Source organism: Dicentrarchus labrax, unplaced genomic scaffold, assembly GCF_905237075.1.
Source record: "Dicentrarchus labrax unplaced genomic scaffold, dlabrax2021, whole genome shotgun sequence".
Taxonomy (NCBI): Eukaryota; Metazoa; Chordata; class Actinopteri; family Moronidae; genus Dicentrarchus; species Dicentrarchus labrax.
The window spans coordinates 27,837,693-27,863,155 of NW_026136719.1; the positions used below are offsets into that span (position 1 = coordinate 27,837,693).

A 25,463-nucleotide genomic window follows, 5' to 3' on the forward strand; every position below is an offset into this window, starting at 1 on the left:
CAAGAGCTTTACCAATTTACTTTTAATTAGATTTCTCTTTCTGCATAAGTGTGTGTGTGTGTGTGTTTGGAGATAGAAAGTATGATGCAGATGCCTGAAGAGCAAAGCAGCAGACAGACAACCTAAATCAAGCATAGCCAAAGAGGTAAAATCTTTCTGTGTTCATACATTTATATTTTAGTTTTTTCTTTTGAAGTCATCATCATTGTGGTTTAAACAAAAATATGAAGTTAGTCAGTCCACACCTCTGCCATGCAGCAACACAATGATGATGAGTCGCCTACCTTGGTGTAAAAATAGAGTTGTGCAGGAAGTTTTCAAAGACTTTTCGGTAAGAGGCGTCAGCAGCTTCGGCCTCCAGGTCCTCGACTGATTTGGGGCAGGGGCAACAGGGGCCTTTGTCTGCCCCGTCAGGGTCTGGCTTAGTGGGTTTGGTGTCCTCTTCCTGGTCTCCCACACCTATGGCAGCAATCCTTATGGGGATCTTCAACTCTGGATGAGGAAGCAGAGGATGCGTTTTATGACAGGTGTACTCTAACTCAACAACTAGCGATAAGGTGAAATGTATAAGGTGTGTGTGTGTGTGTGTGTGTGTGTGTGTGTGTGTGTGTGTGTGTGTGTGTGTATACCTTTAGAGCAGTAGTTGTGCTGATAGAGCTCTCTGTCTTCAGCTTGTTGTTGCCATCTGACTAGGTAGTAAGTCTGGTTTCCATTTGGGGAGATAGGGGGTGACCAACGCACCACCAGCTGCGTAGATGAGTTAGAGTACGCTCTCACATCCTGGGGCATGGAGGGCGCTGAAACAGAGACAAAGAACTAAATTATGCTGATCTCAGTGTCACCCTGTGGCTGCTTGACACAGCAAACCTGATTTCTAAGAACTTGTAGGAAAGGCCTTTCTCCTCCGGGCTAGGATGCACAGTCTGCCAGTGCAGATGTGATCCTCTGACATCAGAGCACTGCTATGACTTTACAGTGCAGCTGGATTTATTTAAAGCGGTCTTCCATTTCATCTAATTATATTAAAGCTTTTGTAAATCAGTTTTGCTCCATCTCTTCGAGTTGCAGCTGTGTTTACTAAAACAGTCTTCCTCTCCATCTCCTTACACCATGTTTGGATCACATCCAGAAACGCTATCGTGAAACAATCCCACGTCCATCTGATAATGAAGCGGCAACATTTGGTTGCTCGTAACCCTGATGATGACTTTAAATTATATCTACCTGAAGGGCTGGTGCGGATGTAGACCACCTTGCTTTTCGCACTAGGCATGTGTTTATCATCCACCATCAGGATGATCGCCTTAACGAATACAGCGTACTGCGTCCAGGGCTTTAGGCTGGACAGCAGGACTCCTGGGTCTGAGTCCTTGTCTGGCCTCAGCTCCACATCCACCATATTCCAGCTGTTGGAGCCACAGCCATCCTGCCCCTCGAACTCCGTGATGTTCTGGTATGGCCTGGAAGGAAGACGGTTCGAGTCAGAGGCTATTGGCTACATAACACATAGTTGTATTCATACCTATTATTGAGTTGGAGGCGGCTGTGGCTCAGAGGCAGAGCGGGTCGTTCCTTAATCGGAAGGTTGTGGGTTCAATCCCCGGCTCCTGGTGCCACATGTCAAAGTGTCCTTGAGCAAGCTACTGAACCCCAAATTGCTCCCGATGCCGTGCATCGGTGTGTGAGTGTGTATTTCTGTTCAATGGACTTTGCCATCACTGAGTGAATGTGTGTGAAAGGGTAAATGTGGCACGTAGTGTAAAAGCGCTTTGAGTGGTCGGAAGACTAGAAAGGTGCTATACAAGTACAGGTCCATTTACCATTTAGCAATTAAATGAATGAAAAATCTAGATTTTGTGTGTTTCTCATAGTTGACATACACTAGCTTTATTCTTGTGTTTATATACATATATGTAAAAGGAAAATCCTAAACAGCAGCAGAAAAAACTAAGTGTGTTTTCATGATATAACTTTATGCACATTTTCAATTTGTGCATAAAAAACTCATACTTACAAAAATACAAAAAAACAGGGGCCTTTGAACACGTTGATTGATAGGCTGAGGGAATTAAGTTCCAGCTCCTGCCACTCCCACAATCAGTAGAACTCAGCCTGGGGAAGGAAGCAGCTAACGACTGAACAATTCAGAAACACTTACGCCTCCTTGTAATAGACGATAAAGCTGATTAGGTCTCTGTAGTCGGGGGGACGGTAGCGCTGCCAGGTCAGTTTGATCCTTGTACTGCTCGTGCTGTTGGACTTAAACTTCAGGATAGCGCTTACACCTATGGAGACAGGAACGAGGGAGCGAGAGCAGACATAAAATCAAAGTACGTCAATGTGAATGTGTGTTAAAATGTGTGGCAATTAGTCTTGTTGTATGGGGTAGTGCAGTAAATCTTGATACATGATGTAGAACAACACCAGGCTCAGAGGGAGTATTTGCAAGCAAACTGTAAGCTAGAGTAACCTGGAAATGGCAATTTAAATTTTTGTGGTTTTCAGACTGAAGCTCATGTGACCCTTACAGCTGGCTCTGTCGCCGTTGTTTCGGAAATCGCTCTCATCAAAGCGGCCCTGGATGCCCGTCTTCTCCCACATCTTGCGGATCTCAGACGTGCAGAGCTTTGGGTTGGCTCTGAAGAACAGCTTTCCTGCCTTGATGGTGAGGTTATGCTGCTTCCAGTCCCAAAGATACTGGAGCTGCTGGTTGTCAAATGCTGAGAAGGCGTACATGCTAGAGGGAAGAAAGAAGAAAAGATGAATGCATCAGAGTTGACAATGAGCTTCTTAATTCTACATTCACTGTATACTGTTTTTGTGTTGGGTGTTGTGTGTATTGTGATTCATGCCAAGCTGAAGGCCATCAAGGACAATGGCTCATTGTCAGAGCACAGAGCAAATAACAAGGGTATATAGAAGTGACTCCTATATACAGCGGGTAAAATAAGTATTGAACGCATCACCATTTTTTCAGTAAATATATTTCTAAATGTGCTATTAACATTAAATTTTCACCAGATGTCGGTAACAACCCATGCAATCCACACATGCAAAGAAATCAAACCATAGATGTCCATAAATTAAGTTATGTGTAGTGATGTGAAATGACAGGCAAAAAGGCATGGAAAGTCAAGACACCAGCTGAAATCTATCAGTAATTAGAAAGCAATCCTGCCACTTGTCAATGCAAATTAATATCAGCTGGTTCAGTCCCAACTGATGGCTTATAAAAAGGTGTCTCATCACCAAGGTGTCACACAAGAAACATCTCATGATGGGTAAAACCAAAGAGCTCTCTCAAGCCCTTCGCAACCTTATTGTTGTAAAACATACTGATGGCATTGGTTACAGAAGTATTTCTGAACTTCTGAATGTTCTAGTGAGCACTGTTGGGGCCATAAGCCAGAAGTGGAAAGAACATCATTTCACCATAAACCGGCCACGACTAGGTGCTCCTCGCAAGATTTCTGACAGAGGAGTGAAAAGAATTATCAGAAGAGTTGTCCAAGAACCAAGAACCACTTGTGGAGAGCTTCAGAAAGACCTGGAATTAGCAGGTACAATTGTTTCAAAGAAAACAATAAGTAACGCACTCAACCGCCATGGTCTCTATGCATGCTCTACGCGCAAGACTCCATTGCTGAAGCAAAAGCATGTTGAAGCGTGTTTAAAGTTTGCTGCACAACATTTAGACAAGCCTGTGAAATACTGGGAGAATATAGTCTGGTCAGATGAGACCAAAATTCAACTCTTTGGATGCCATAATACACAGCATGTTTGGAGGTCAAATGGCACTGCACATCACCCCAAAAACACCATACCAACAGTGAAGTTTGGAGCTGGGAACATCATGGTGTGGGGCTGTTTTTCAGCATACAGCACTGGCAAACTTCATATAATTGAAGGAAGGATGAATGGAAAAATGTACTGAGACATTCTTGATAAAAATCTGCTGCCATCTACCAGGATGATGAAGATGAAACGAGGGTGGACATTTCAGAAAGACAATGATCCCAAACACACAGCCAAGGAAACTCAATTGGTTTGAGAGAAAGAAAATAAAGCTGCTAGAATGGCCCAGCCAATCACCTGACTTAAATCCAATAGAAAATCTATGGAAGAGAACTAAAGATCAGAGTTCATAGAAGAGGCCCACGGAAACTTCGAGATTTGAAGACTGTTTGTGTGGAAGAATGGGCCAAAATCACACCTGAGCAATGCACGTGACTAGTTTCTCCATACAGGATGCGTCTTGAAGCTGTCATTACCAACAACGGCTTTTGTACAAAGTGTTAAATAAATTTCAGTAAGCGTGTTTAATACTTTTTCCCAGTCCTACTTTTTTACACATAACTTTAATTTCTGAAATTATTTATTTTGATTTCTTTGCATGTGTGGACTGCATGGGTTGTTACCAACATCTGGTGACAATTTCATGACAATAGCGCCTTTAAAAATATATTTACTGAGAAAAATGGTGACGTGTTCAATACTTATTTTACCCACTGTACCTGCCTGTCCTTTTCTATTAGGGGGAGCTAAGCTAATCATATAAAAGGTAGCAGCAGATCTCCACGTTCATCTGGTGGTTTAATGACCCAGTTAGACAGAAGATAAAAATTACATGGGAAACCAAATTAACCAGGGATGGATTTTTTTGTGGAAGAGAGGAGAGGACAGAGGTAGCTTTTTTATGAGTCACTGGGTAACACCCAGACATTCAGGAATGACTGTAATGTGGGCCTTGGGACATTCCTATGAACTCAATGAGAGGGAGTGAAGGCCTCTCCATGACCCTGAAAGAACCTTCCCTTGGACTGTTGAAAGTTGTGGTGCCTTCAAGGTCTCGTAAAAAAAAAAAAATCTGCTGTTAGCTTTCAGTATATTTACTTTTCCATTAAAAAAGAGAGACTCGAGTGTTTTTTGTTATTCTTTTTCAGTGATATTACAGTTACCAACCCAAAACAAGTTAAGTCTGTCCTACAAAAAACAATTTCTAGTCTGCACATTCATAGTCAAAATATCATTCCCCTTTTCTCTCCTCCCAGCCACCATTTCAGTGATGACCTCGACTAGCCACGTTAGAACATCAACGCTGCACAATTAGCCTGCTTTATTACTACGGCAACACTCACAGCAGCAGGCAAATTGAGGATAAAAAGGGACAAGTGTCGTCCTAAAATCGGAGCTCGGCCACATAACAGATTTTCCTCTACAATAAATTCACTACAACAAATTACCCATTCAGGAGAACACTAGTAAAAGATTTGTCAAGACAAGTGTAGAATTGAACTAAGAGTGTGATTATACTATGTGCCAACCTCAGTTCCAACTGTTGGGCTAAATGAGAGAGAGAGACAGAGAGTGTGTGTGAGTGTGTGAGTGAGTGAGTGAGTGAGTGAGCGCGCATTTGTGTCTTGTGTGTTTTGTGTGTGGTCCTACTCGTCCAGAAGCTCCTCTCCATCGATGTATCTGAGGCTGCGGAGGAAGGCCAGGGAGCTCAGAGTGTGGGAATGTCTGATCCGCACATAGCCCGTCACCCTCTGGATCAAACCTGTGAAACTCTCCAGCTCTGCCACCATGTTGTCTAAACACACACAAAGACATCCATAGACACACAACTGTTATTACTTATTTATACCTTCTTTTTTATTTTTGACTTAACTACATTCATGTCTGTATTATGGTTGTACTTCTGGAATTGTAAGACTTGCTTTTATATATTTCATACTATCTTTAACTTGTGGAACTCAAGTCATGGTTTAACAATATGTAATTAACAAACCTGTATACATTTCTGTAGAATGGCAATAGCAGCGGTAACACAGAAATGTTAGTGATAACTGGAGTGTTGCTGTGGTACACTGCAGTACTTACGGCCTCTGCGGATGTTGATATGCAAGTTGCCTTTGATAACAGTGCAGCCTTTGAGAGACTGAGCGGCATCCATGGAGTCGATGACCTTCTCCTCACACACTTTATCACACAGGCCATCACAGGCGGTACAGAACATGCTGGAGACAGACAGAGAGAGGTGGGGAGAGACAGGAGACCGTAAATGTACAGTTTCATTTTAATGACGTACATTCATAAACTATTCTAAACTCTTGAAGCTCTCCCCTGATCTTTAATCTTTTATTTTCTCCCCTCAACATTTTTACGTCAGTGTCTGACAGGACCAGCTAAATAATTCAGAGATTTAACAAGAAACTTATTATTTTACAAACAACTATTTATAATGTGACTAAGGACGAATGGTTGCCTCTAAACCAACTGCCCTGTATTGTATTGTGCTGTATTATATACAGTTTTTGCCCTGATGAAATTTTAAAATGGAAACCAATAGCAGGGTGTGGAATTGGTACCAAAGCCAGGCCAACAATAAGAGTACCTCCACCCAGTGGCTCCATTTCAGTCTACATCAGGGTGGATTGTGGCTCACCTGTTGGGTGCGGTGCGCGTGTACCCAGATGGGCATTCAGACATGCACTCTCCACCGTGGATGATGAAGCTGTCGTAGTCGGGGAGGTGGACTTTGGAGCAAAGCTCGGCGCTGATGCAGCGCCAGCCCTCGAACTTATAGGTGCCTTGAGGGCAGTCGGCCACGCAGCGTCCTTGGTAGTAGTAATGTACACACGCCGCACATGCTGTGTCACTACCAGCGACTGTGCAGCTGCCTAGACACTGAGGGTGGCAGCACTCGCCGTCTGCTGTGCATGCTCTCCGTACACACTTCTCTGGGCACTCTGGTGGGGAGAGAAAGGAAAGGTATGATACCTATAAAGATGATAAAACATTGACTTTTTTTCCCAGGATGTTAGAGTTATTTAAAAACAAAAAAACATAAACTGACATAAAGACATGGATTAGGATACCCATGCAATACTACATTATAGTATAATATTCATACTAGGGATGCTTGTTATTTTGGTCCTATTCCCATTCAGATTCTGAAATTTTACTAAAACACAGCTGCAAAAGCAAAGCAATCTGACAGCAGAAATAGAAAAATAAAAATAAATACTACACCAGAGCTTTTCTCTAAAAGGAATAGTGCGACATTTTGGAGATGCATTTATTGTTTTTTGTTTTATTTTGCCAAGAGTTTTATGGGAAGTTTGACATAACTCTCATGTCTTCATGGTAAATATGACACTACAGCCAGCAGCTATTTAGCCTGGCTTAGCACATAGACTGGAAACAGCTAGCTTGGGTTTGGCTCTGTCCAAATGAAACAAGATCAAACATGTTAATTAGTGAGCTTTAGAAGTTCTGGTAGACAAATTTTGTTTGTTAAATCTGTATATAAATGTAAGCGTAAGAATGAAACCTTGTGGTTTTACAGAGCGTTATGTGCCAGTCATTGTGATTTGTGACTGCATCTGGCCAAGAAGTAGCCTGGCACATAACCCCCTGTAAAACCACAACATGACATCTGTACACTTAGTGTTAACAAATAGACAAGTAAACAGTTACTATTGTATCCTGTAATATTTTAGAGTGTCAGTCTGGATCAGGGACACCTTCTCAACCAGAGAATGAACAACATAGTTAAGTATTTTAACATTTTGTGTTCCATCTGTAAAATGTCAAATGTCACCATTAAGCATTGTACATACATCCATACATCCATCCATCCATACAGTTCTAGTGTGATGATGGAGTGCAATATGGAGTTCACTGGCATACTTAGACAATAGTGGGTTATAATACAAAGCATATGGAACTGGATCAGGAACAGACAAAAGCCCTGATTGACCACAACCTGATTTTGCACATGAGCTCAAGGCATCAGGAACCATACTTGCCTGAATGCCCCTGTTCTTGTGACTCCAAGCAACTCCAAGTCCACATCTAGCAACCAACAAACACAATCCCCACCCCTCCAAGAATAAAAGGGGCATTTACCTACGCCAGAGTGTAACAAAGAAACACAACCAGTCAGTCCTCAGCCTGAATTAGCTTCTGGCATGACGCTATTGGCTACAGTCCTGAACAAATGATTGGCATTTAGTGGAGACTGACTGACAACACACATGCAGACGCACACACAAACACACATATCGCTCTGAATCCAGATTAAAGCTTGTAAAAGACTAAAAACAGGGAACCATGATGAAGGATTGCAGGCTGCTTCAAATCCTTTGTACACGTTTCGTAAAAAAAAAAGAAAGAAAAAACACACATCCAGCACACAACCTGTCAGAGCTTTTGTTTAACACAGTTGTTTGCTGGGTGGGCTGGTTTTGAGACCAATAGTTCATCCCATATCCACAGTGACCAAAGCCTCTCTGCTCCGGGTTTTCCAGCAAGCACTGCTACAAATAACTCTTACAGTTGCTGTGGTGTCCCTCTAAATAAGAGGATATTGTAACTGATGACAGGGAAAACTGATTGAAGAGCTCTTGAAGAAAAACACTGGACTGACCTACGTACAGTACAGAAAGGAGCTGCACCTCGTGGCGTCACTACCGCAGGGGAGTTCAAATCAAGCACGGTGGAGGTAGAGAGCAACTAAAACAGCTTACACACCTTCATCATCACCATTAAATTAAGCACCAATTGGCTCAAATTCACTCTAAACAGATTTTTTCTGGCCTTCAAAGCTCCAAGGCGGTTTGCCTCAGAAACAAACGCTAATTTCTATGGAAACACTTTAAATCACTGCTTGAAATTATTTGTGTTGGTAAGCATGTGTCCTGTAAGGCGTAAACAAAGGGATGGGGATATCTGAACCAGAAACAACCAGATGAACAGAAAAGCTGTAATTTTGATTATGTCATCCACTTAGGTTAGCCAGGGGCTGTGTTTAAACATAAACCAAACAAAGTGAAGTTATGGGAAACGATGTGTTGTTTATAGGATGCTGAGTGATAAAACACTGAAACACGTTTCAACAAGTTGTCTCCCCTGTCTTTGTCAAACAAACAGCAGGCCAGAGGAGATGCCTACTGCTACTCCTCTTATTTATATTTCAGTGTTTTATTCACCATGACGCCAGAATAAATCTTAAGTCAGGTTATGTGCAACTTATACTTCTTTCATCACTGTGTTCAAAATGGTTCAACTGATGCTGAAAGAGCTAGTTGTTGACTGTAAGGGGGGAAAAAAAACAGATGTCAAATTAGAATAGGAAGTTGTTCCTATCTGCTCGATCTTTTACCTCTCCAAGTTGGCGCAAAACACTTCAGGAGTTGTTGTTTTGGAGAAACGTGGCTGCCATAGAAAGCATGGAGATATGATATGCCAATGTTCACATTTGAGAAGATGGAACCAGTAAAATTTTTGTCAACAGTTGCCAGTTTTTGTCAATCGACAAATCAATTAATCGACTAATCACTGGAGCTCCAACACATTATAATAAAGTTTATTTATATAGAGTTTTAAGACAACACATTGATAAATTGCAAAAATACCAGAATTTCCACACAGAAATGAGTGCTTGGAGTTTCATGTTTTACAAGCCACCAAGACAGAAATACAGAGGTTTCCAGTTTCGTGATACACTTTTGTTTTTTATATATGACAGTGATCATAACCAAACACAATATGCCTTCATCCATGAAACACTAACTGCATACCAAAAGTTGAACACAGTATCTATGCGGTGCCATGTGCTTTAAGCACTGTAATCAGTCGTTCATTTTTCCATTTACAAAAGTAAATTTATTTTTCAGTGACATCTAAATTCAGGACTTGGGAAACATCTACTGCCCATCCTATATGACAAAAAAAATCATCATCAGGCTGTGCCCATTAGATGACCTTCCAGCCTCCTGACTGACACAGAAGCCAATCAGATCCTTCAGAATGTGTGGTCCCACCAACCATTGAGCAGGCTGTTCGTGCTCAGCAGCAGGGAACCAGTGCTGCGTTTTTCTGGCACAGAATGTTCTTTCTCTGCTCCGAGCCCCCGCCACCCCCCGACTCCGTCTCGCCCTCTGACCTCCGCAAAGGGTGATGGGAGGTGTGTTGGGAAGGTGTAATTTTGCAATGTGATAATGTACGGCCTCAGGCATAAAGAGAGAGAGGAAGGTGAGGGAGAGGAAGGAGATGATCTGTGCCTTAAGTTCGGCTCTGGCTGGAGTTGTTAGTCTACAGGGGTGTGCAGGGGTGGAGGGGTTGACGGGCACATACAGTGGACATCAGCATTCCACTGGACATCTGTAACATGATGGATCCCAGGTTTTACCCTCCTTACCGCACTTTCAGAGACAGGTTGATGCAGAGCTGCAACACAAGGGGAGGAGGTAAAGTAGAAGGAAGGGGAAGGGGTAGAGGAGGAGGAGGTGTGAAGGACAGAAGAGAAGGAGAGAATGAACTACAGAAGGGGGAGACGCAGAAGAAAAGGACATGGAAAAGAAAGGTGGAGGAAAGAATGAGGTTTAAAGATGGAGATGCAGGGCGGTAGAGGAGGAGGATACTAAAAACACCATTTAACATATCACGTCTTTTTGAATGCACATGCAAACACACACACACAAACACACACACCTGGTGCTGAACAGAAAAGTGTAACGAGAGGATGACTACAAAATGAGGTCTTCTGGAGCATGAGACATCTTCGAACTCATCACATACAAACCTCTAGGTAATCATTTACAGTCTCTCAACATACATAGTTTCTATCTAAAAATATTGATGCAACGTGAAAAACGTTAATATTAATTAATTTTGTCACTCCTAATTCTTTGGGGGATAATCATGCTCTAAGGTTTAGAACTACAGTTCCCACAAACCTTTTCTGTCCTTGATCTTTTTTTTTGTAGCCAATTTTTGTTTGTCACCATTAGCAGTATGCTGAATTAGTTACTGCATCAGTCTGAAAGGGGTATTAGAAAATTAAAGGGTGGGTTGTAGAGAGTTACTGTAAGTAGTTGCTAGTGTCCACACAGTAAAACAGCACACCTTTTTCATTTCCAGCACTGGCTGTGGGATAAAGATGAAATGAAATACCAGCCCACCAGTATGGTATGCTGGGAAATTCACACACGTCACCAGCTAAATGGCGGGAAAATGCCTCGGGTGTTAGTTATAAAGCAATATATTATATATAGCAGCTACTTGGTTAAACAATGAAAGTGGCAGGTGAACTGATGTTATTTTTCTCTCTCTCTGCTGCTTGATCAGCTGATCAACTAAGAATTAAAAGCCTTTCTAATTGTTAAATCCTTGTTTTCAGCCCCCAACCTCAGGGTGACACGAACAGGATGTCCCACACGGAGACACAGTTGCTGTGATGACGCTCCAGGCTTTAGCAGTATATACTACTCAGCAGCACAGCACAACAATAACAGGCAAAGACAGATGTCTAGACTGAAGATAGCAGAGTTGATTCAAAAACACAGATAGAGATCTATACTGGCTTTCGACTGATTAAACAGATCCACATAGTCCTACTGACCTGCATTTGACAGTTTTTTGTCAAAAAGAAACCCCCATCTAAGACTTGGCAAGCAGTACTTTTGAATCACTTGACTTTTGGTTAATAGTGGGGGGGAGGTAGATCCACCAAATACTAATGATAAATTTGAAAAAATTCAGAGAAAAAAAAAAAAAAAAATTCTGGTTTTACAGGAACAGAAAATCTTCAAGTTCAAACTTGTGCTTTGGGCTTTATAAATAACCTGACTTGATTAGGAATTGTGTTGACAAAGACTGCCAGGAACAGGACCCTGGGGCCCCCTCAACTTCCTGTAAGCTTCGGTTTTGTAATTACCAGTCCCCATATGGCAGGGCTGTGCCATTATGTCTAAAATGACCATGTAAGTAATGTTTTCAAAACAAACTAAATTATTGATCAAAGACTAATCTCGCTTACGTATTTTCTAGATTATATTAAACATCCCCCTTTCACCTTATATCAAAAATATCCTAAACTACAGGATTTGTTCTAAATGAAATGTTTCATGTCAATACTGTATTATTTGTGAATGTGGAAACAAAAATGACTATTTACCACCATTCAGATATAAACTGAGGTGACTGATGTTTCCACACTCACTTTGTTTTTCTCTTTTTTTTGTTCATGTGTTCCTGGGTTCCCTTCAGGTGCTCCGGTTTCCTCCCGCAGTCCACAGACACGCATTGTGGATCTATCAGATCCTAAACTGAAATTGTCAGATTGCCTACCCCTACTCCGTGCCCTCCCAGTGTTTTCCAGTACTCAGTCTGAATTGGGAAATAACAGCAACAGTGCAATCTCCTCAGACTGAGCAAGAAGTTGGACAGATGATGGACAGAAAACACAACAATATTTCTGTTTCCAGTCTCATACAAAGCATGTTCTGTTATAGCCAGCCAGTAAGTCAGTGTGAAAGTTCAGTAAGTGAATCAGTCATTCAGAAAACCAGTCAGTCAGTAGCGTGTGCTGATTCGTGTCAGTAGAACAAGGATCTCCATTCATTCAGCCCATTCACAGCTCTACATGGCTGACCAGTACTGTCCTGTTCACCTCGAGCCTCCCAGCAGATACCAGACATCACAACCAGCCGGTCGGTTCAACTGGTCAACTGCATTAGATGGCCACAAACATGACAACCTACCGGTCAGTCCAGCCTGTTCCAGGCAGCTCTGAAAGGGCTTTGAGCAATAAAGAATAAATCAGCAGAGAGTGAGAACACCATCCACCCTACCAGCCATGTTTGTGTTTGGGCTGTTTGTGTTTAATCCAAATTAAATTACTAAATCAATTATGCACAAAAGGGTTTTTGCCCATTCCAAAAGGTTTTTCTATACTTTTAAGCAGACGGTCTAGGTTATTTTAACACTGATGCAGACACTTGAATTACTGCAGTTTGCAATGTGATAATGTATGGCCTATTAAGCATCAGGTTCAGGTGTATAGTAGAGGTAAAGAGCTATAGTTTACAAAGTGTTGCTGATAGTAATATCAAAAGTAAGGCTGGATTTCCTTCCCCCCTCCGCTCCTCCCTGTGTGAAGAGATGTCCCCAAGGATATGTGCGGTCTGAAGCTTCCTGATGATAATTACAGTCTGTTCAAAGGGAAAAACACTAACAGAGGTAAAGCACTCTGAGAACATCATTCAGGCTGTTAGTGATGAAAAGCTGGATGTGCAACCCTTTCTGGCTCACCCTTTTCAACACAGACTATAGCTCCTGAGACTGTGGATCAAATCTTGTTTTATCCTTGCTAAGTCATGTGACAGCATAAATGGAGGTCAATACCTATAGTGTGAGTGGTGATAAGCAACTAGGGAACCAGTGCCCAAAACAGTACGACCACAGATGTCGCAACAGTTACAGCAGATAAAAGTGATGGCTAAGTGGTTGAAATACAGGACGGTGTCACTGAAGGGGTATTTAAGTTCATCTGACAGGGTTGAAAGGTACACCTGACAAAAAAGGTTGGGAACCACTGCTCAAACCAAAGTTGGAAGGAACAGAAAAACTTGTTTCTTAAAATGACACAGCAGCAAATCTGTGCTAGAATAAGTCAGTTTTGAAATGTAGAAAGATCAAAATAGAGAGCAAAAGATGCACGGGTGGTTTAGTGTGGATATGGCAAAACACCTGCAAGGGTCTCCATTGTTCTGGGCATGTTGCTACAGGGTACTGGTGAGAACATGAAATATGAACCAGGAAGCCCAGTTTGAAGGCTTATTAGAGAAAAGGACAGAAGACAGCAGCTTATTCTCCTTTAAGGCAGGATTGTACATCTTTCCACCATCTGTTTTTTTAAACTTTCCCCCGCTTCTACATGGTCGGGATGTCCAAAACACTTTTATGACTGTCCTTGTAGACAGCACATAGCAATTTGTTAACTCTGTACCTCCATCCCATTAAGTTTAGTCAGAGGTATCCTATTCAGATCCCAGTGCCCTATATGTAGGCCCCTGTACCAATAAGGATGAGTTGTTAGTGCAGAAAAAAGGGAGACAATGCCTCACTGGCTTCTCATCTGCAAACACTACCAATTCTTTTCATTATTAATTTGTATTTCTACCCAGAGAGATTGGGCTACATCAGTATATGGCCACAATGATGGCACTCATCATAGACGAAAATAGATGCACATCTCTCAATAGACAATAACAATCAAGTATTCAGTCAAGTCATCAAATAACATTTTATATTTGATATGTCTATGAATGTCCAAAAGTAAATCTGGATTGCCATGTCATCACCATTCGTATCTATACAATCAGTGTGTTTGAGAGCAGAATGATTAGGCTTGATGTTCTATCATCTATCATAAAGTGCAACAGATTGATGCATTTAACTTCAAAATGTACAAAATGTTCTTCCTAAGAACTCTGAGGTGCACCTTCAACAGTCAACATCCTTTCTAAACACAACTTTTCTGCTACTTTTCTCCATTCATCTTCCTCATGAAAAAAGATCAACTAAAAATAAAAATGGCTTATCAGTCATTAAACAACACAGTTGCAAAACATAGACCCTGTTTAGGCTAGTCTAAACAGAGCCAACAGTTAACCTTGTGGGACTTGTTAGGACAAACATCTGTCAGAGCAGCTGACACTACAGGATAACTACATACAAAAGGAATTCCTGGCATCCCCCTGCTGACTGACCTGGAAAAGACAAGACGAATCAAATACTTTGGTCCCCAGAGTCTCCACAGAGCCCAGACAATAACAGGGTGGATGAGGTTTACAAGGAGCTATCACATTGGATGTTTCCTGATATCCTACAGCTCTGATAAGTTAAGATTAGGACAGATAGCACATATGGCTACGGTTCCAGAAGGACAAAGAGAGCTACACAAATAACCATGCCACAATAAAAGATCACAGTCACTTCTGAGGGTTATGTGTAGGTCAAAGAAGAAGACTGTTGAAATATTATCCAATGACAAAGGTTTGACCTGAATGAATAGTCTATGTGCTCTCCTGTGCACTGTATAATAGGACAAAGATGAGGACACACACACAAAATCAGGAGGAGTTGTCTCCATTCCTGAGTCTTTGTGTTTGTGTGTTTACTTGGCGCGGGAAGACACAAATATCCCTGGAATTTGATGGAAAGGATGAAGTAGGCAGAGTATAAGATTCCCATTCACCTTGAGGCAGCCTGGGTTGGTTGGCTGTGCTAATGACCCACAGTGCCTCTTTGGCAGCCTTACAACATATTGGGCAACTTACCGTAACCAGAATTCGAGGCGTGGATGTTTTGCACATTAACCTACCTTACTTTGATAAGAAGAGATTTTCAGGTCTGCTACATGAAGGAAGAGATTCATCTGAACCTCTGACCAAACCCAACTACACCAGACTATGATGCATTGTGTGATCAGAGGGGCAATAGACTGACGAAAAGAGGTCAGTCAAACAACGCTTTTTAAGTTGGTATTGTAACTGATAACTTGCCAGTAATCAATTATAATTAGGGATGTCCTGATATGGTTCCTCCCCCCCTAATCTGAGTCATTTAATATTGTGTATCTGCCAATACAGAGTCCCAATCTGATACTTGTATTCATTGTATCAGAATCATCAATTAATAAAAATTGATAAACTGCATCAATTGTTGTTCAAATTGTTGTTTGTTACATCCCTGACAAATACAGACAGTTAGCCAATTACGTGTAAACATAACACAAAACCTCCATCAGTAATGTTTGCCCTTTTTCCTCTCTTTTATTGTATTTCTACTGGGATCAGGGCAGATTGAAATTATGGAAACTGAGCCTTTATAACAAAACATAAACTAGTCCAACCAGCCTCAAATCCACAAACAAGAGGCTCATCTCAGTCCCTGGTCACAGCTCATCCCAATCTGACGGTGTTAACAGAGCACAATTAAAGGCCACATAATTACAGTAGGCACTTCAACACAGCCAAACCAGTAATGTTCTCTTCCAGGAATTCCAGGGATGGGTGTGACTGTTCACTAAAAGTAGTCATGGATGTGCCTGGTTTACAAATAAGTCCCTATAATTACCAGCCCTGACAGCCTCCCGTTTTGGGTCAGTATAAGGGGTGCATGACTAGTTGTGCATCATCGTATGTTGTGATTTTACTTTTGACGATCAATAGGAATGTCGTTGGTGAAAACAATGAAACAGTTAAAAGTATTCCAAGAGAAAAAGGTCACCATATTCAAGTATCTTTACCGTTATCTACTATAATTATGACATTTTACTAATGGCTTACAAAAAGTGGGGGTCTAAACGCCACATCACAGGTCATTGACCATATATGGTATATTTGTGTAGTTATGGTACAGCCAACATAGTGAACTATATATAATGCTGCTCAATCACCTAGAACAGGATCCAGCCAAGTCATGCATGGCCAGTGCATGTTTATTTAGCTATATAGTTAGTTTTTTGTAGCAAAATAAACAAAAAAAATCAACTGACGACTTCTTTGATAAGCAATTTGTTAATAAATTATTTGATCATTCAAGCAACAAATCTGGTGAAACCACCAACAAAAAGAGGATATGGCAGTGGCTTTTAAAATCATAACCGATTCACCTGACCGTACTGACATTAATGAGCCCTATACCTCTTTAGTCCCACCATGGTCTTTTGTTGTGGCAAAACAACTACCACACCAAACAACTACGGCGGCGCGTCTGGGCCTTTCACGCTACCATCCTATTTCCAGTGTTGCCACGCCTGAAATTATATTTATAATGGCAAAATGAGTTTAAATTGTGGTGACCACAGATGATTTTAAGCTAATGTCTGATGGTATAAATACTGTATCGTGACGCACATCATCTAATGCACCGTGGTGCTGCTATGTTTTAGCCTGTACTCTGACACACTGGCTTTCACTGTAACCATACAAAATTATAATTACTATAATCATGTACAAGAATTTCACGAGAAAAAGTAACTGGAAATTGTCTGTTAGCTCCTTTAGCTCATAGCATGCTATCACAAGCAACAGCCCCAAGATATGGCAAGAGCTCAAGATTATGGATATCCGATATTATCGGCCGATATTCACTAAAAAATTTAATATCGGGAATTATCAGTATCGGGTTTTTATAACCAATGTTTGTTCTGTAGGCTTCAGCATTTCTGAGCCTGCATGAACGCAGCATGGGACGTTTACCGGCGCGCACTAGATGATGTATAACAACAACAACAACTACACTACACTGGTTGGTTGCTAACTGTGGCTAACAAGCAAACAATTTAAAGCTGAATGATTTTAATATTAACACAAAATAAGTGCAATACTTTAAATATTTTACCCTGCTATGAGCTGTTCCTTAATTTACGTTAGCACTCCTTCAGGAGCATAATACAATTAAACACATCAAGCCTGCACATATCGGTATCGGGTGATATCGGTATTGGAAATTGAGAGTTGGACAATATCGGAATATCAGATATCGGCAGAAAAGCCAATATCAAGCATCCCTACTCAAGATGCATGTCAGCATTTTATATGCTACCGTCTATTAAACACATACAGCTTTACACGTTGAAAGACATGCTCAGATCTTGTATGTGAGTGGCTGTCAACTGGCAATCAAAAGCTCTGTGGTGAATGGAAAGGACACACCCACAATCATAAACATCAACATGATAGGTAGTGCAGGTGTTGTTTTGGTAAAAATGAAGGCAGGTATGTGTTTGGTAAAAGTACTGCATCATGAGGTGAGATAGTGATAGATATTTGCAGTAGAACTTAAAGGGACAGGAGAGCATTTGTCAATCACTTTAACACCAGGGATTCAAACAGGCAATTCAACTTTCTCCATCAATCTCTTGACTACTGTGTGTATATATATGGAGCGAGCGAGTGGGTGTCTGTACATGATGTTATGGAGCTAATCATAGCAGAGATTAGAGAGACATCAGCAGGAACTAATAGTCACTGGGCTTCCTTAAGCCCTAAGCACCAGGTCACACAAGTCAAACTGTCTGGATAACATGACCTCTCTGCTGGAGCTGGGCTCCTCTGACTTTAATTCATTCTGATCAAAAACACCTCCACCCTCTCCCCTGCTACCTTTCATAATGGATACACCTCATACACTCAATGGTTACCTGTGCTGCTCCTTTATGTGGATGTTTTGTATGTGTGTCAGTATGTACCAGTCTACTCTCTTGTATGTTACAGGTCCTGTTGTCATGTAAATGTGTATTAGGAGGTAAAGCCGCGCATTAGTTTTATAGAATTCCTGCGCTGCATAAACAACTTCATTTTAAAACACTTATACAGACAACAATAACTGAACTCACTGAAAAACTGTTGTCATCTGATTTGAACTGAGTCTGATAGCTTCAACCTTGTGGAACAACAAAGCTTTGGCACCAAGCAGCTGCGTATCCATCAACACTCACTGCCTCACAATATCACCCACTCCTTTCCTCACTCTCTCCTTCTCTATCCTTTACTCTTCTCCATCCTTTAAAATTGTACTCATTCCATACTTTCATTTCTTTAAGCGGAAAAAAAAACGCTGGGAGCAGATTTGAAACCTTTTGTTTCACATCTCTGCAAATACTTCACGGTTTGACATTTGGGCAAGTGGATCAGAAATGTAGTTGGCCGAAGTAAATTTTTGACTTTGAACTAAGTATTTCGGAAACTTAGCGTACCTTACAAAAATTACAGCAGCAAACTGCGCAATACATAGGAGTTTAGCAGACATCTTCTAGCACCACCCAACTAAACTCCTGTTTCCAGGATAACTGTAATGCTGGCTTGCGCTTCAGCTCAGAAACTTCCTCTTTAACCGCCACCATTTTCTTCCAAGTGCTCAATCGGTACTGTGCATGTGAAACTCTCTACAGAGATGAGAAGTAAGAGGGATGCTCACTCCTTAGCTACTTCCATCATTAACTCCAGAAAATTCTTTTCATTCTTTTTTACCACTTGCATGATCGGGCAAGTGAGATGCTGGATTTCCTAGTCTGAAATGGCATTTTACTTGCCCTGGACAACCCTTATTGTTGAGCCCTGCATGTGCCAGGTCAGTTCTGTTGGTTTCATACTGTGATTGACCTTTGAACACACTCTGTTTAATATATCAAGTCTTGTAGTGATATATACTAAAAGTTGCTGGAAAGAACCCAGCAAACATGGCTGCAAGGTGTTCTCTCACTATCCTCTGTGGTCAATGGTGGGAGATAGTGTGTCAAAACATTTTAAAAACAGTATCAAGATTCATTTTCTGAATTCACAATTCTATCCATATCTAGGCAGTGAGCACGTTGCTCACCATATGTTGCAGTGATACCCTTACCCTCTCCCTCACCGTGTTGTTTTTGAAGAATAGCTCACTAAAGATTACCGCAGAGCCTTTGTGAGCGGTGTATAAAATTTGGACTTTTCAGTATCGTGACAATACTTTGAGACAAGCTGTAGTTTATTAGTTCATTCTATGCGTCTCAAAACGAATATATAAAAATCCACCACCATGTCTCATCAAATTAGTTCATAACATTCTTCAGAGTCCCCTGATTGGCTGCTTCGGGTATCTTGGAGGTTCAGAGGCTATTATCTCAAACAGTGCAATCAATTTCATCTGTGGCAGTGATGCAAGTAATAAAAAGCCTGCTACAGTATAAGTCAAATTAAAATATTAAGAATGGTGAACTTGTTAACTTCATAAACACCTAGCTGATATGGCTTCCTCCAACCCACAATGCACAAGTACCAGGCATATTCGAAGCTGACGTGCTCTCAGCAGCAAAGAACAGAGATTAATTTGAATTTGTGGTAATGCAGCAGCACTTCCCATCTCTTTGTTCTTCTCTATGTTGTGGTCACTGTGCTCAGTATCCAAAGCTCATATCTGACCCCCACTACTGCAGAGTCACTCTCACAGACTAAAAACTGAAAAATGAGAGATGTGAGAGTATACAGTAGGCATATTTAGGTTGTATTTAAAAAGTTTAGCACAGAAAAAAATTACATTTTAGGCAGAGACATAGTTGTTATGGTGGAGGGGGTAAAGCCATAACTTTGTACTTTCAGTGTCTTTTTTGATAGTATTTTTGAACTTTTGAATCCTACACATGAAGGCATTAAGTTTAGAAATGTGTTTCCATTCTTGATTCTTATCTTGACTTGCAATGCAACGTGACTAAAGCACACCTGATATTGTTTTACAAGGACAAAAAAGCAGACCATTCAAAACAAACACTGTATATAAAACATTAGGGGTGGGTAAAAATATCTATTCATCAATGCATTGCAATAAATTTTTTCCCAATTCAATATCGATTCATTAAATCCTCTGAATCGATTCAAGCCCCTGGCCAATGGGGGCGTGGTGAGCAACACCTTTGTGTGATTTGGGTTGTATGGACGGAGGCCGCACTCGACCACACAGTACAGACCTACGACTGTACAGTGTCGTGGAAAACGGGGGTTTTAAGAAGATGGTATACACACTCGAACCACGACATGCCATAACAACACGCAACAACATGACGAAAGTCGCCGTCCCGAAGCTGTACACAGAGGAAAAGACAGCGGTTTTGGAGTCGTTGAAGTCGACAATCATTTTAGGTACTCTAATGAATTATTTGTGTAATTCTATCGAATTGTGACCTAAAGAATCAAAATCAAATCAAATCGTGAGGTTCTTAATACCCAGCCCTATAAAACATGCACACGGTTTTGGTCTATTAACAACTTCAACAAAAAATAATATGAATTTGTGAGGTCCATTGTCCCATCAGGATAACATGTCAGCTAAATGACTATAAACAAAAAAGAGCAAACACATGTCAAGTATAGTAAATTGATTTAGTGGCAGGCTGAGCAACAACCCTGAAGACAATTCGTCTAGTTTAATGTGTAATCCCTTCAGCCAGGGGTTAACAAAAGACAAAAATTCCTTCCAGTAAATCCCTGAAGACCTACTTTGTACTTTAATGATGTGCTTTCATCTCCTCAGACCATATAAAGCACCGGAAAAACATCCCCCATGCTGTTCAATGTGTGAGCGTGTGTGCGGGTTTGTGAGTTTGTGAGAGCGAGTGAGTAAGACGAAGTAGTGTGTTTGCTTCCCAGCATGCACGGACATGGTTCTTCCTTAGAAGAAGCCTATGAGTTATGAACGAGACAAAACTCCCAAACCAGATTCCAAAAAAACAAAACAAATGAGGGTAGCAAACATGGGAGAATGCAGCCCCCCCCACCATGACTAAAAAACCCTCTGAACTTGAAACCCTCTTGCCCTGTTTTATGAATGAGCTCAGGCTGAAAGCATGTCCTTTACATTAACTCAATGAAAACAGGGCTAGCACATTTCCCTTCCTTATTGATCTGATGAATGACCAGGTATGAAAATAAAATGCCTCTGAATACAAAGTTGACATTCATGCCAGTACAGCAGAAGGCCTGTGAGCAAGGCACACATCAAACAATGGGTCCCAGATAAGATTACTGAAGCTTGATACAGGGCGTTATCAGAAGAGACAAAGAAAAACCATCATAATGTGGTCCTCTATGGTCGGAGTCATTCCTGCTATTGGTACAAATCAAGTAAACAGATTCTAAGGAGAGCAACATCAAGCTTTACTATTTATACTGCTAAACATTACTAATCGAGACAGGAATCGTCACTGGTTCTGGAATGTTTTTCCTGACAGTTGTGTATTGCAAAACAGTGACAAATTCAATGCGTCTACGCAGCTGGAAACTTACAAAAATAAGGAGTCATGAAGGAGGGGAAGGAATGATCCAAAGCATGGCTTTATTTCATGAAGAGAGACAACAACAGTGTAATTATTTATAATCAAGTAAGGGTGGAAACTATGGTAATATGCTCAAACATCTTTCTACCCGACATGGGCTTAAATTCCAGGAATGCCATGCCATGAGCACCACTGCTCCCCAACGGAGTGACCTGTTACACAGAGGGTAAATATCCTGTTATAAAAACATTAGGTCCACACAGGCAGGTTTAGCAGAATTTCAGTAATCAAAAAGGGAATTGAAGTCAAAAATAATGTCAAAAGATATGATTCCCATCCCTAACTACTAATTCACCACATTGCTCAACATACATATGAAAGGCCTCTGATCTGCAGGCACTGGAGCTGCCAGACAACAACTTGTGGGAATGAACACTGTTTTATCAGCGGGCTCAACTACTCCAGCTATCAGGCCTTCCTCACTTTAATAAAATCTGGCTTACTAACACCAGACTTCTCCAATAAACTACCTAATAAATAGCACAACAATGCCCTCTCTGCAGCAGTAGTGCTCGTGTTGTTTCAGATTAATTCTGTTTTAAAGCAGCTTGCGAATGATGGCCCATTTGCCCTGGCGGACACACTCCCTCTGGAGCCCACTTGACTGCTTATGCATCTTCACGGGGGTCCTTCTCCACTTCCTCTATATTTAGTCTGCTTAAACCGAGTCAACAAAACATGTCAACGTCTCGGACAGGAAGATGCCAACTGAACCCAAACACATTAGTCGGGCAGGTTCAGAGATATGGCCGAGGACAGTGTGTTAAACTTATCTGGATCCCCCTCATGTCTAAGGATAGTGGTGTGTTGCCTACATTCATTCTCCTGAGACTTTTCCTCCTATTTCTTGTCTGTATGTGTGTGTCTGCTGGGATCTGACATCTCATCATACAGCTGCAAACAAGAAGAATGTGGCCTCAGCATTAGTACGTTCAGAAGTGGCTAACAGTGGTTTTAGAAGCAGCAGTTGGTAGACCAAGCAAGCAGTATCGATAGTCACTGCTGTAGTTTTACAGAGGTAATAGTAGAAGTAATAATAATAACAATAATAATAAAATACAATTAAGTTATACTAGCAGCAGCAGATTGCTCAGAAATGGAGGCAGTAGTAAGAGAAACCGTAAGAGTGGCAGCTGTCGGGCCAACACTGTTAATAGAAGTACTACTAGCTATTCGGCATTAGTTGTTGGCTATTTAAAGTGTAACTGCAACCCACAATTCTGCTAGCTCCCTGCAAAGGACAGGCAGTGTAGCGGGCGTGGCCCCGACACCAACGGCGGTGAGTGACAGACTGGCCACCGTTCAATGTGGAGCAGCGAGCTGGTAGTCAGAGCTAACCAGTCATGAGCAGCTACTGTCAGACACTGCGTCCACGTTGGAAACACAGTCCACTGGAGCATTTACAGTCACTAGAGGCACATTCATGGCCTTTTGTAGAGGTTTCTGTGCGGTACCTGTGTTGTAGCGAAGCTACCGGCTCATGTATCTATGTGTGCTGAGGGTTCATAGCATAACCCCTTCAGACCCTGTGTCTATTACAATGGACGTCACTTGACAGGGGCTTCTTTTTTACTTTTTGCAACATTTAACAGACAAAAAATAGGTATGATGTTGTCATATGATGTTGGTATTTTAAGAATTGTTTGGACCCGATGTCCATTGAAATGGACAAGAAAAATAACAATTAAAGGGTTTTGATTAAAAAAAATTTTTTTATTGATTCTCATTTCTGGTTGCATTAAGGATGGGAAAAAGTCATTATTATATTTTTCACAACCTTGGAACATAAGGCGGGTCTGAAGGGGCTACACCCCTGTGAATGATATACTGGATGAACTGGTATACAAGTTTTAATTTCCCGTATGATAGGAATTTTTCATATACCGCAATACCGGTGCATTGCTGACACAACTGCTCTAACTCTTCAAAAGGCAATAATATTGTTTTTACCACAAACAGCACTACGGTCGGGACAAACTGTGTAGTGTGTATTGAGAGGGGAGCTCCATTTCCTGCGTACCCTTCTTACTAACAGTTTTACCTTTATAATACAACATAAGCCAGAACTCTCTTTAACACCATGGCAGACAACAATTTGAGGCAATGTGTTTCTGATTTGTACAAAAAAAACCATCTGAAAAATAACTCTTTGAATACTTAAATACTTTGAGTATTTTATTTTTGTGTTTATACAACTATTTTAAAATATGTTGTTTTGAAAAAGAAGCCATGTTAAAGTTGCCAGCATATATATATATATATTTAAGGCACAGTGAGAAACATTTTTTAGGATTTATTGACATAAATAGAATATAATATTGTCAGGTATGTTTTAATTTATAATTAGTGTATTTGTGTAAAATAAGAACTGTTGTGTTTTTGTTGCCTTAGAATAAGTCAAAATTAACACCAGCACTGATTTGTTTCATTACAGTACAGTGATCATTTAGTGTGTACTACCTCTTTAAAAAGAACATCCAAATCTATTTCCTATCCTTCATAGCCCCGACCATCTGAAAAACATGTTTTAGTCTCGTCTCAACAGAATGGAGACCAAAAGATGGCCTTTTATCAGCACCATTACACCTTGACCTCCTTATCACTGACAGCTCGTAGACGTGGTTTTTATAGACAAAATGCCTTAATGTCAATATTTCATCATTTTCACCAATATTATCATCACAACAGTCAAATAACCTCACAAACTGTACACCGGTATTCTACTGACACCTCAGGGCCAGGACATGACATCTTAATATTGTGGCTTAAAAGTTAAGTAAAATCCCATATAATAATACCTAGTCTCACACAATATAAAAGTTATATTGATGAACTTTATCTCCAAGTTCTGTGTGCCTGTAATGTTACAATGTAGGTACTGCAGTTTATTTGACTGATAATATAAACAGACACTTGGAGTCACATTGATCACAAATGTTTAAAAATGGAATATCTATTAGGGAGTTCTGTGTCAAAGCAACACAGCTGTTGGTTGTTGTTACTGATGGTGCGGCAGGAAGGAAGATGTGAAGACATAATTGTAGATACGGCTTACAGCGGTCACCATTCATATTACTGATGATGATTATGGTTAAATTATCAGGCTTGATATTGTCTTATTGAATTAGATTTTACATGAGCCCAAAGCCCGCTGGTACCAACACAGACAAAGCGGAGGTATTGATTTTAATGTCCACTTTAAAGTGTTTTCTTGCCGACAAGAGAAATGATAAACACCACAGAGTTCTGCTCCTCCACCTGACACCCCCTCCATCCATCCAACATGACTTCCTCCAACATATTCCACCTCCTGCTTGCTTTTCCAACATGCCCACACTCTGCCACTCCAACAACCCACAAAGCAGGCCAGGCATACGTGTGTATGTCAGAAATATTTTCATCTCTGTAATAAGTCTGTTTATGTTTGTGCGTGCCTGCATCTCTGTCTGTGCTGTGTGTGTCTATGTGTGTATGTACATGCGTGCAATCCAGGCCAGTCCTGCGACAGTTCCATGTCACAAGACTGAAAACATCAACATGCTGAGTCTGCAGCAAGGCGCCAGTCACCAGGGAAACAATTCAGCCAGACACACACACTCAGTCAGCCAAAACACATCGTCTGAAACGCACCAGCAAAACAAGTCATCTAAAAAGCTGCAGTCGTAAACACAAAATTAAAGGGCGAGTTCACACTCATCGCGCTTGGAGTAATTTAATTAAACTCTGGAGCATTTACTCCTTTAATTCAGTTTGTTTAGGCAGATAAGAGCATTTGAACTGAACTTTCGTGGCATCAAAA

The 25,463-nt window shown here is 41.0% G+C and overlaps 1 protein-coding gene across 3 annotated transcripts in view; it reads right to left on the reverse strand.

The window, feature by feature from the left end:
- Positions 1–25,463, reverse strand: part of igf1rb (insulin-like growth factor 1b receptor) — a 47,145-nt gene that overhangs the window by 12,335 nt on the left and 9,347 nt on the right. For all 3 annotated transcript variants that reach the window (XM_051379303.1, XM_051379302.1, XM_051379301.1), the window contains 8 exons: positions 6,446–6,749; positions 5,881–6,017; positions 5,446–5,590; positions 2,529–2,737; positions 2,159–2,285; positions 1,225–1,460; positions 630–797; positions 285–492 (listed from right to left, as the gene is read on the reverse strand). In XM_051379303.1, the coding sequence (XP_051235263.1) occupies positions 285–492; positions 630–797; positions 1,225–1,460; positions 2,159–2,285; positions 2,529–2,737; positions 5,446–5,590; positions 5,881–6,017; positions 6,446–6,749 (1,534 nt within the window). The remainder of the gene's footprint in view (positions 1–284; positions 493–629; positions 798–1,224; positions 1,461–2,158; positions 2,286–2,528; positions 2,738–5,445; positions 5,591–5,880; positions 6,018–6,445; positions 6,750–25,463) is intronic.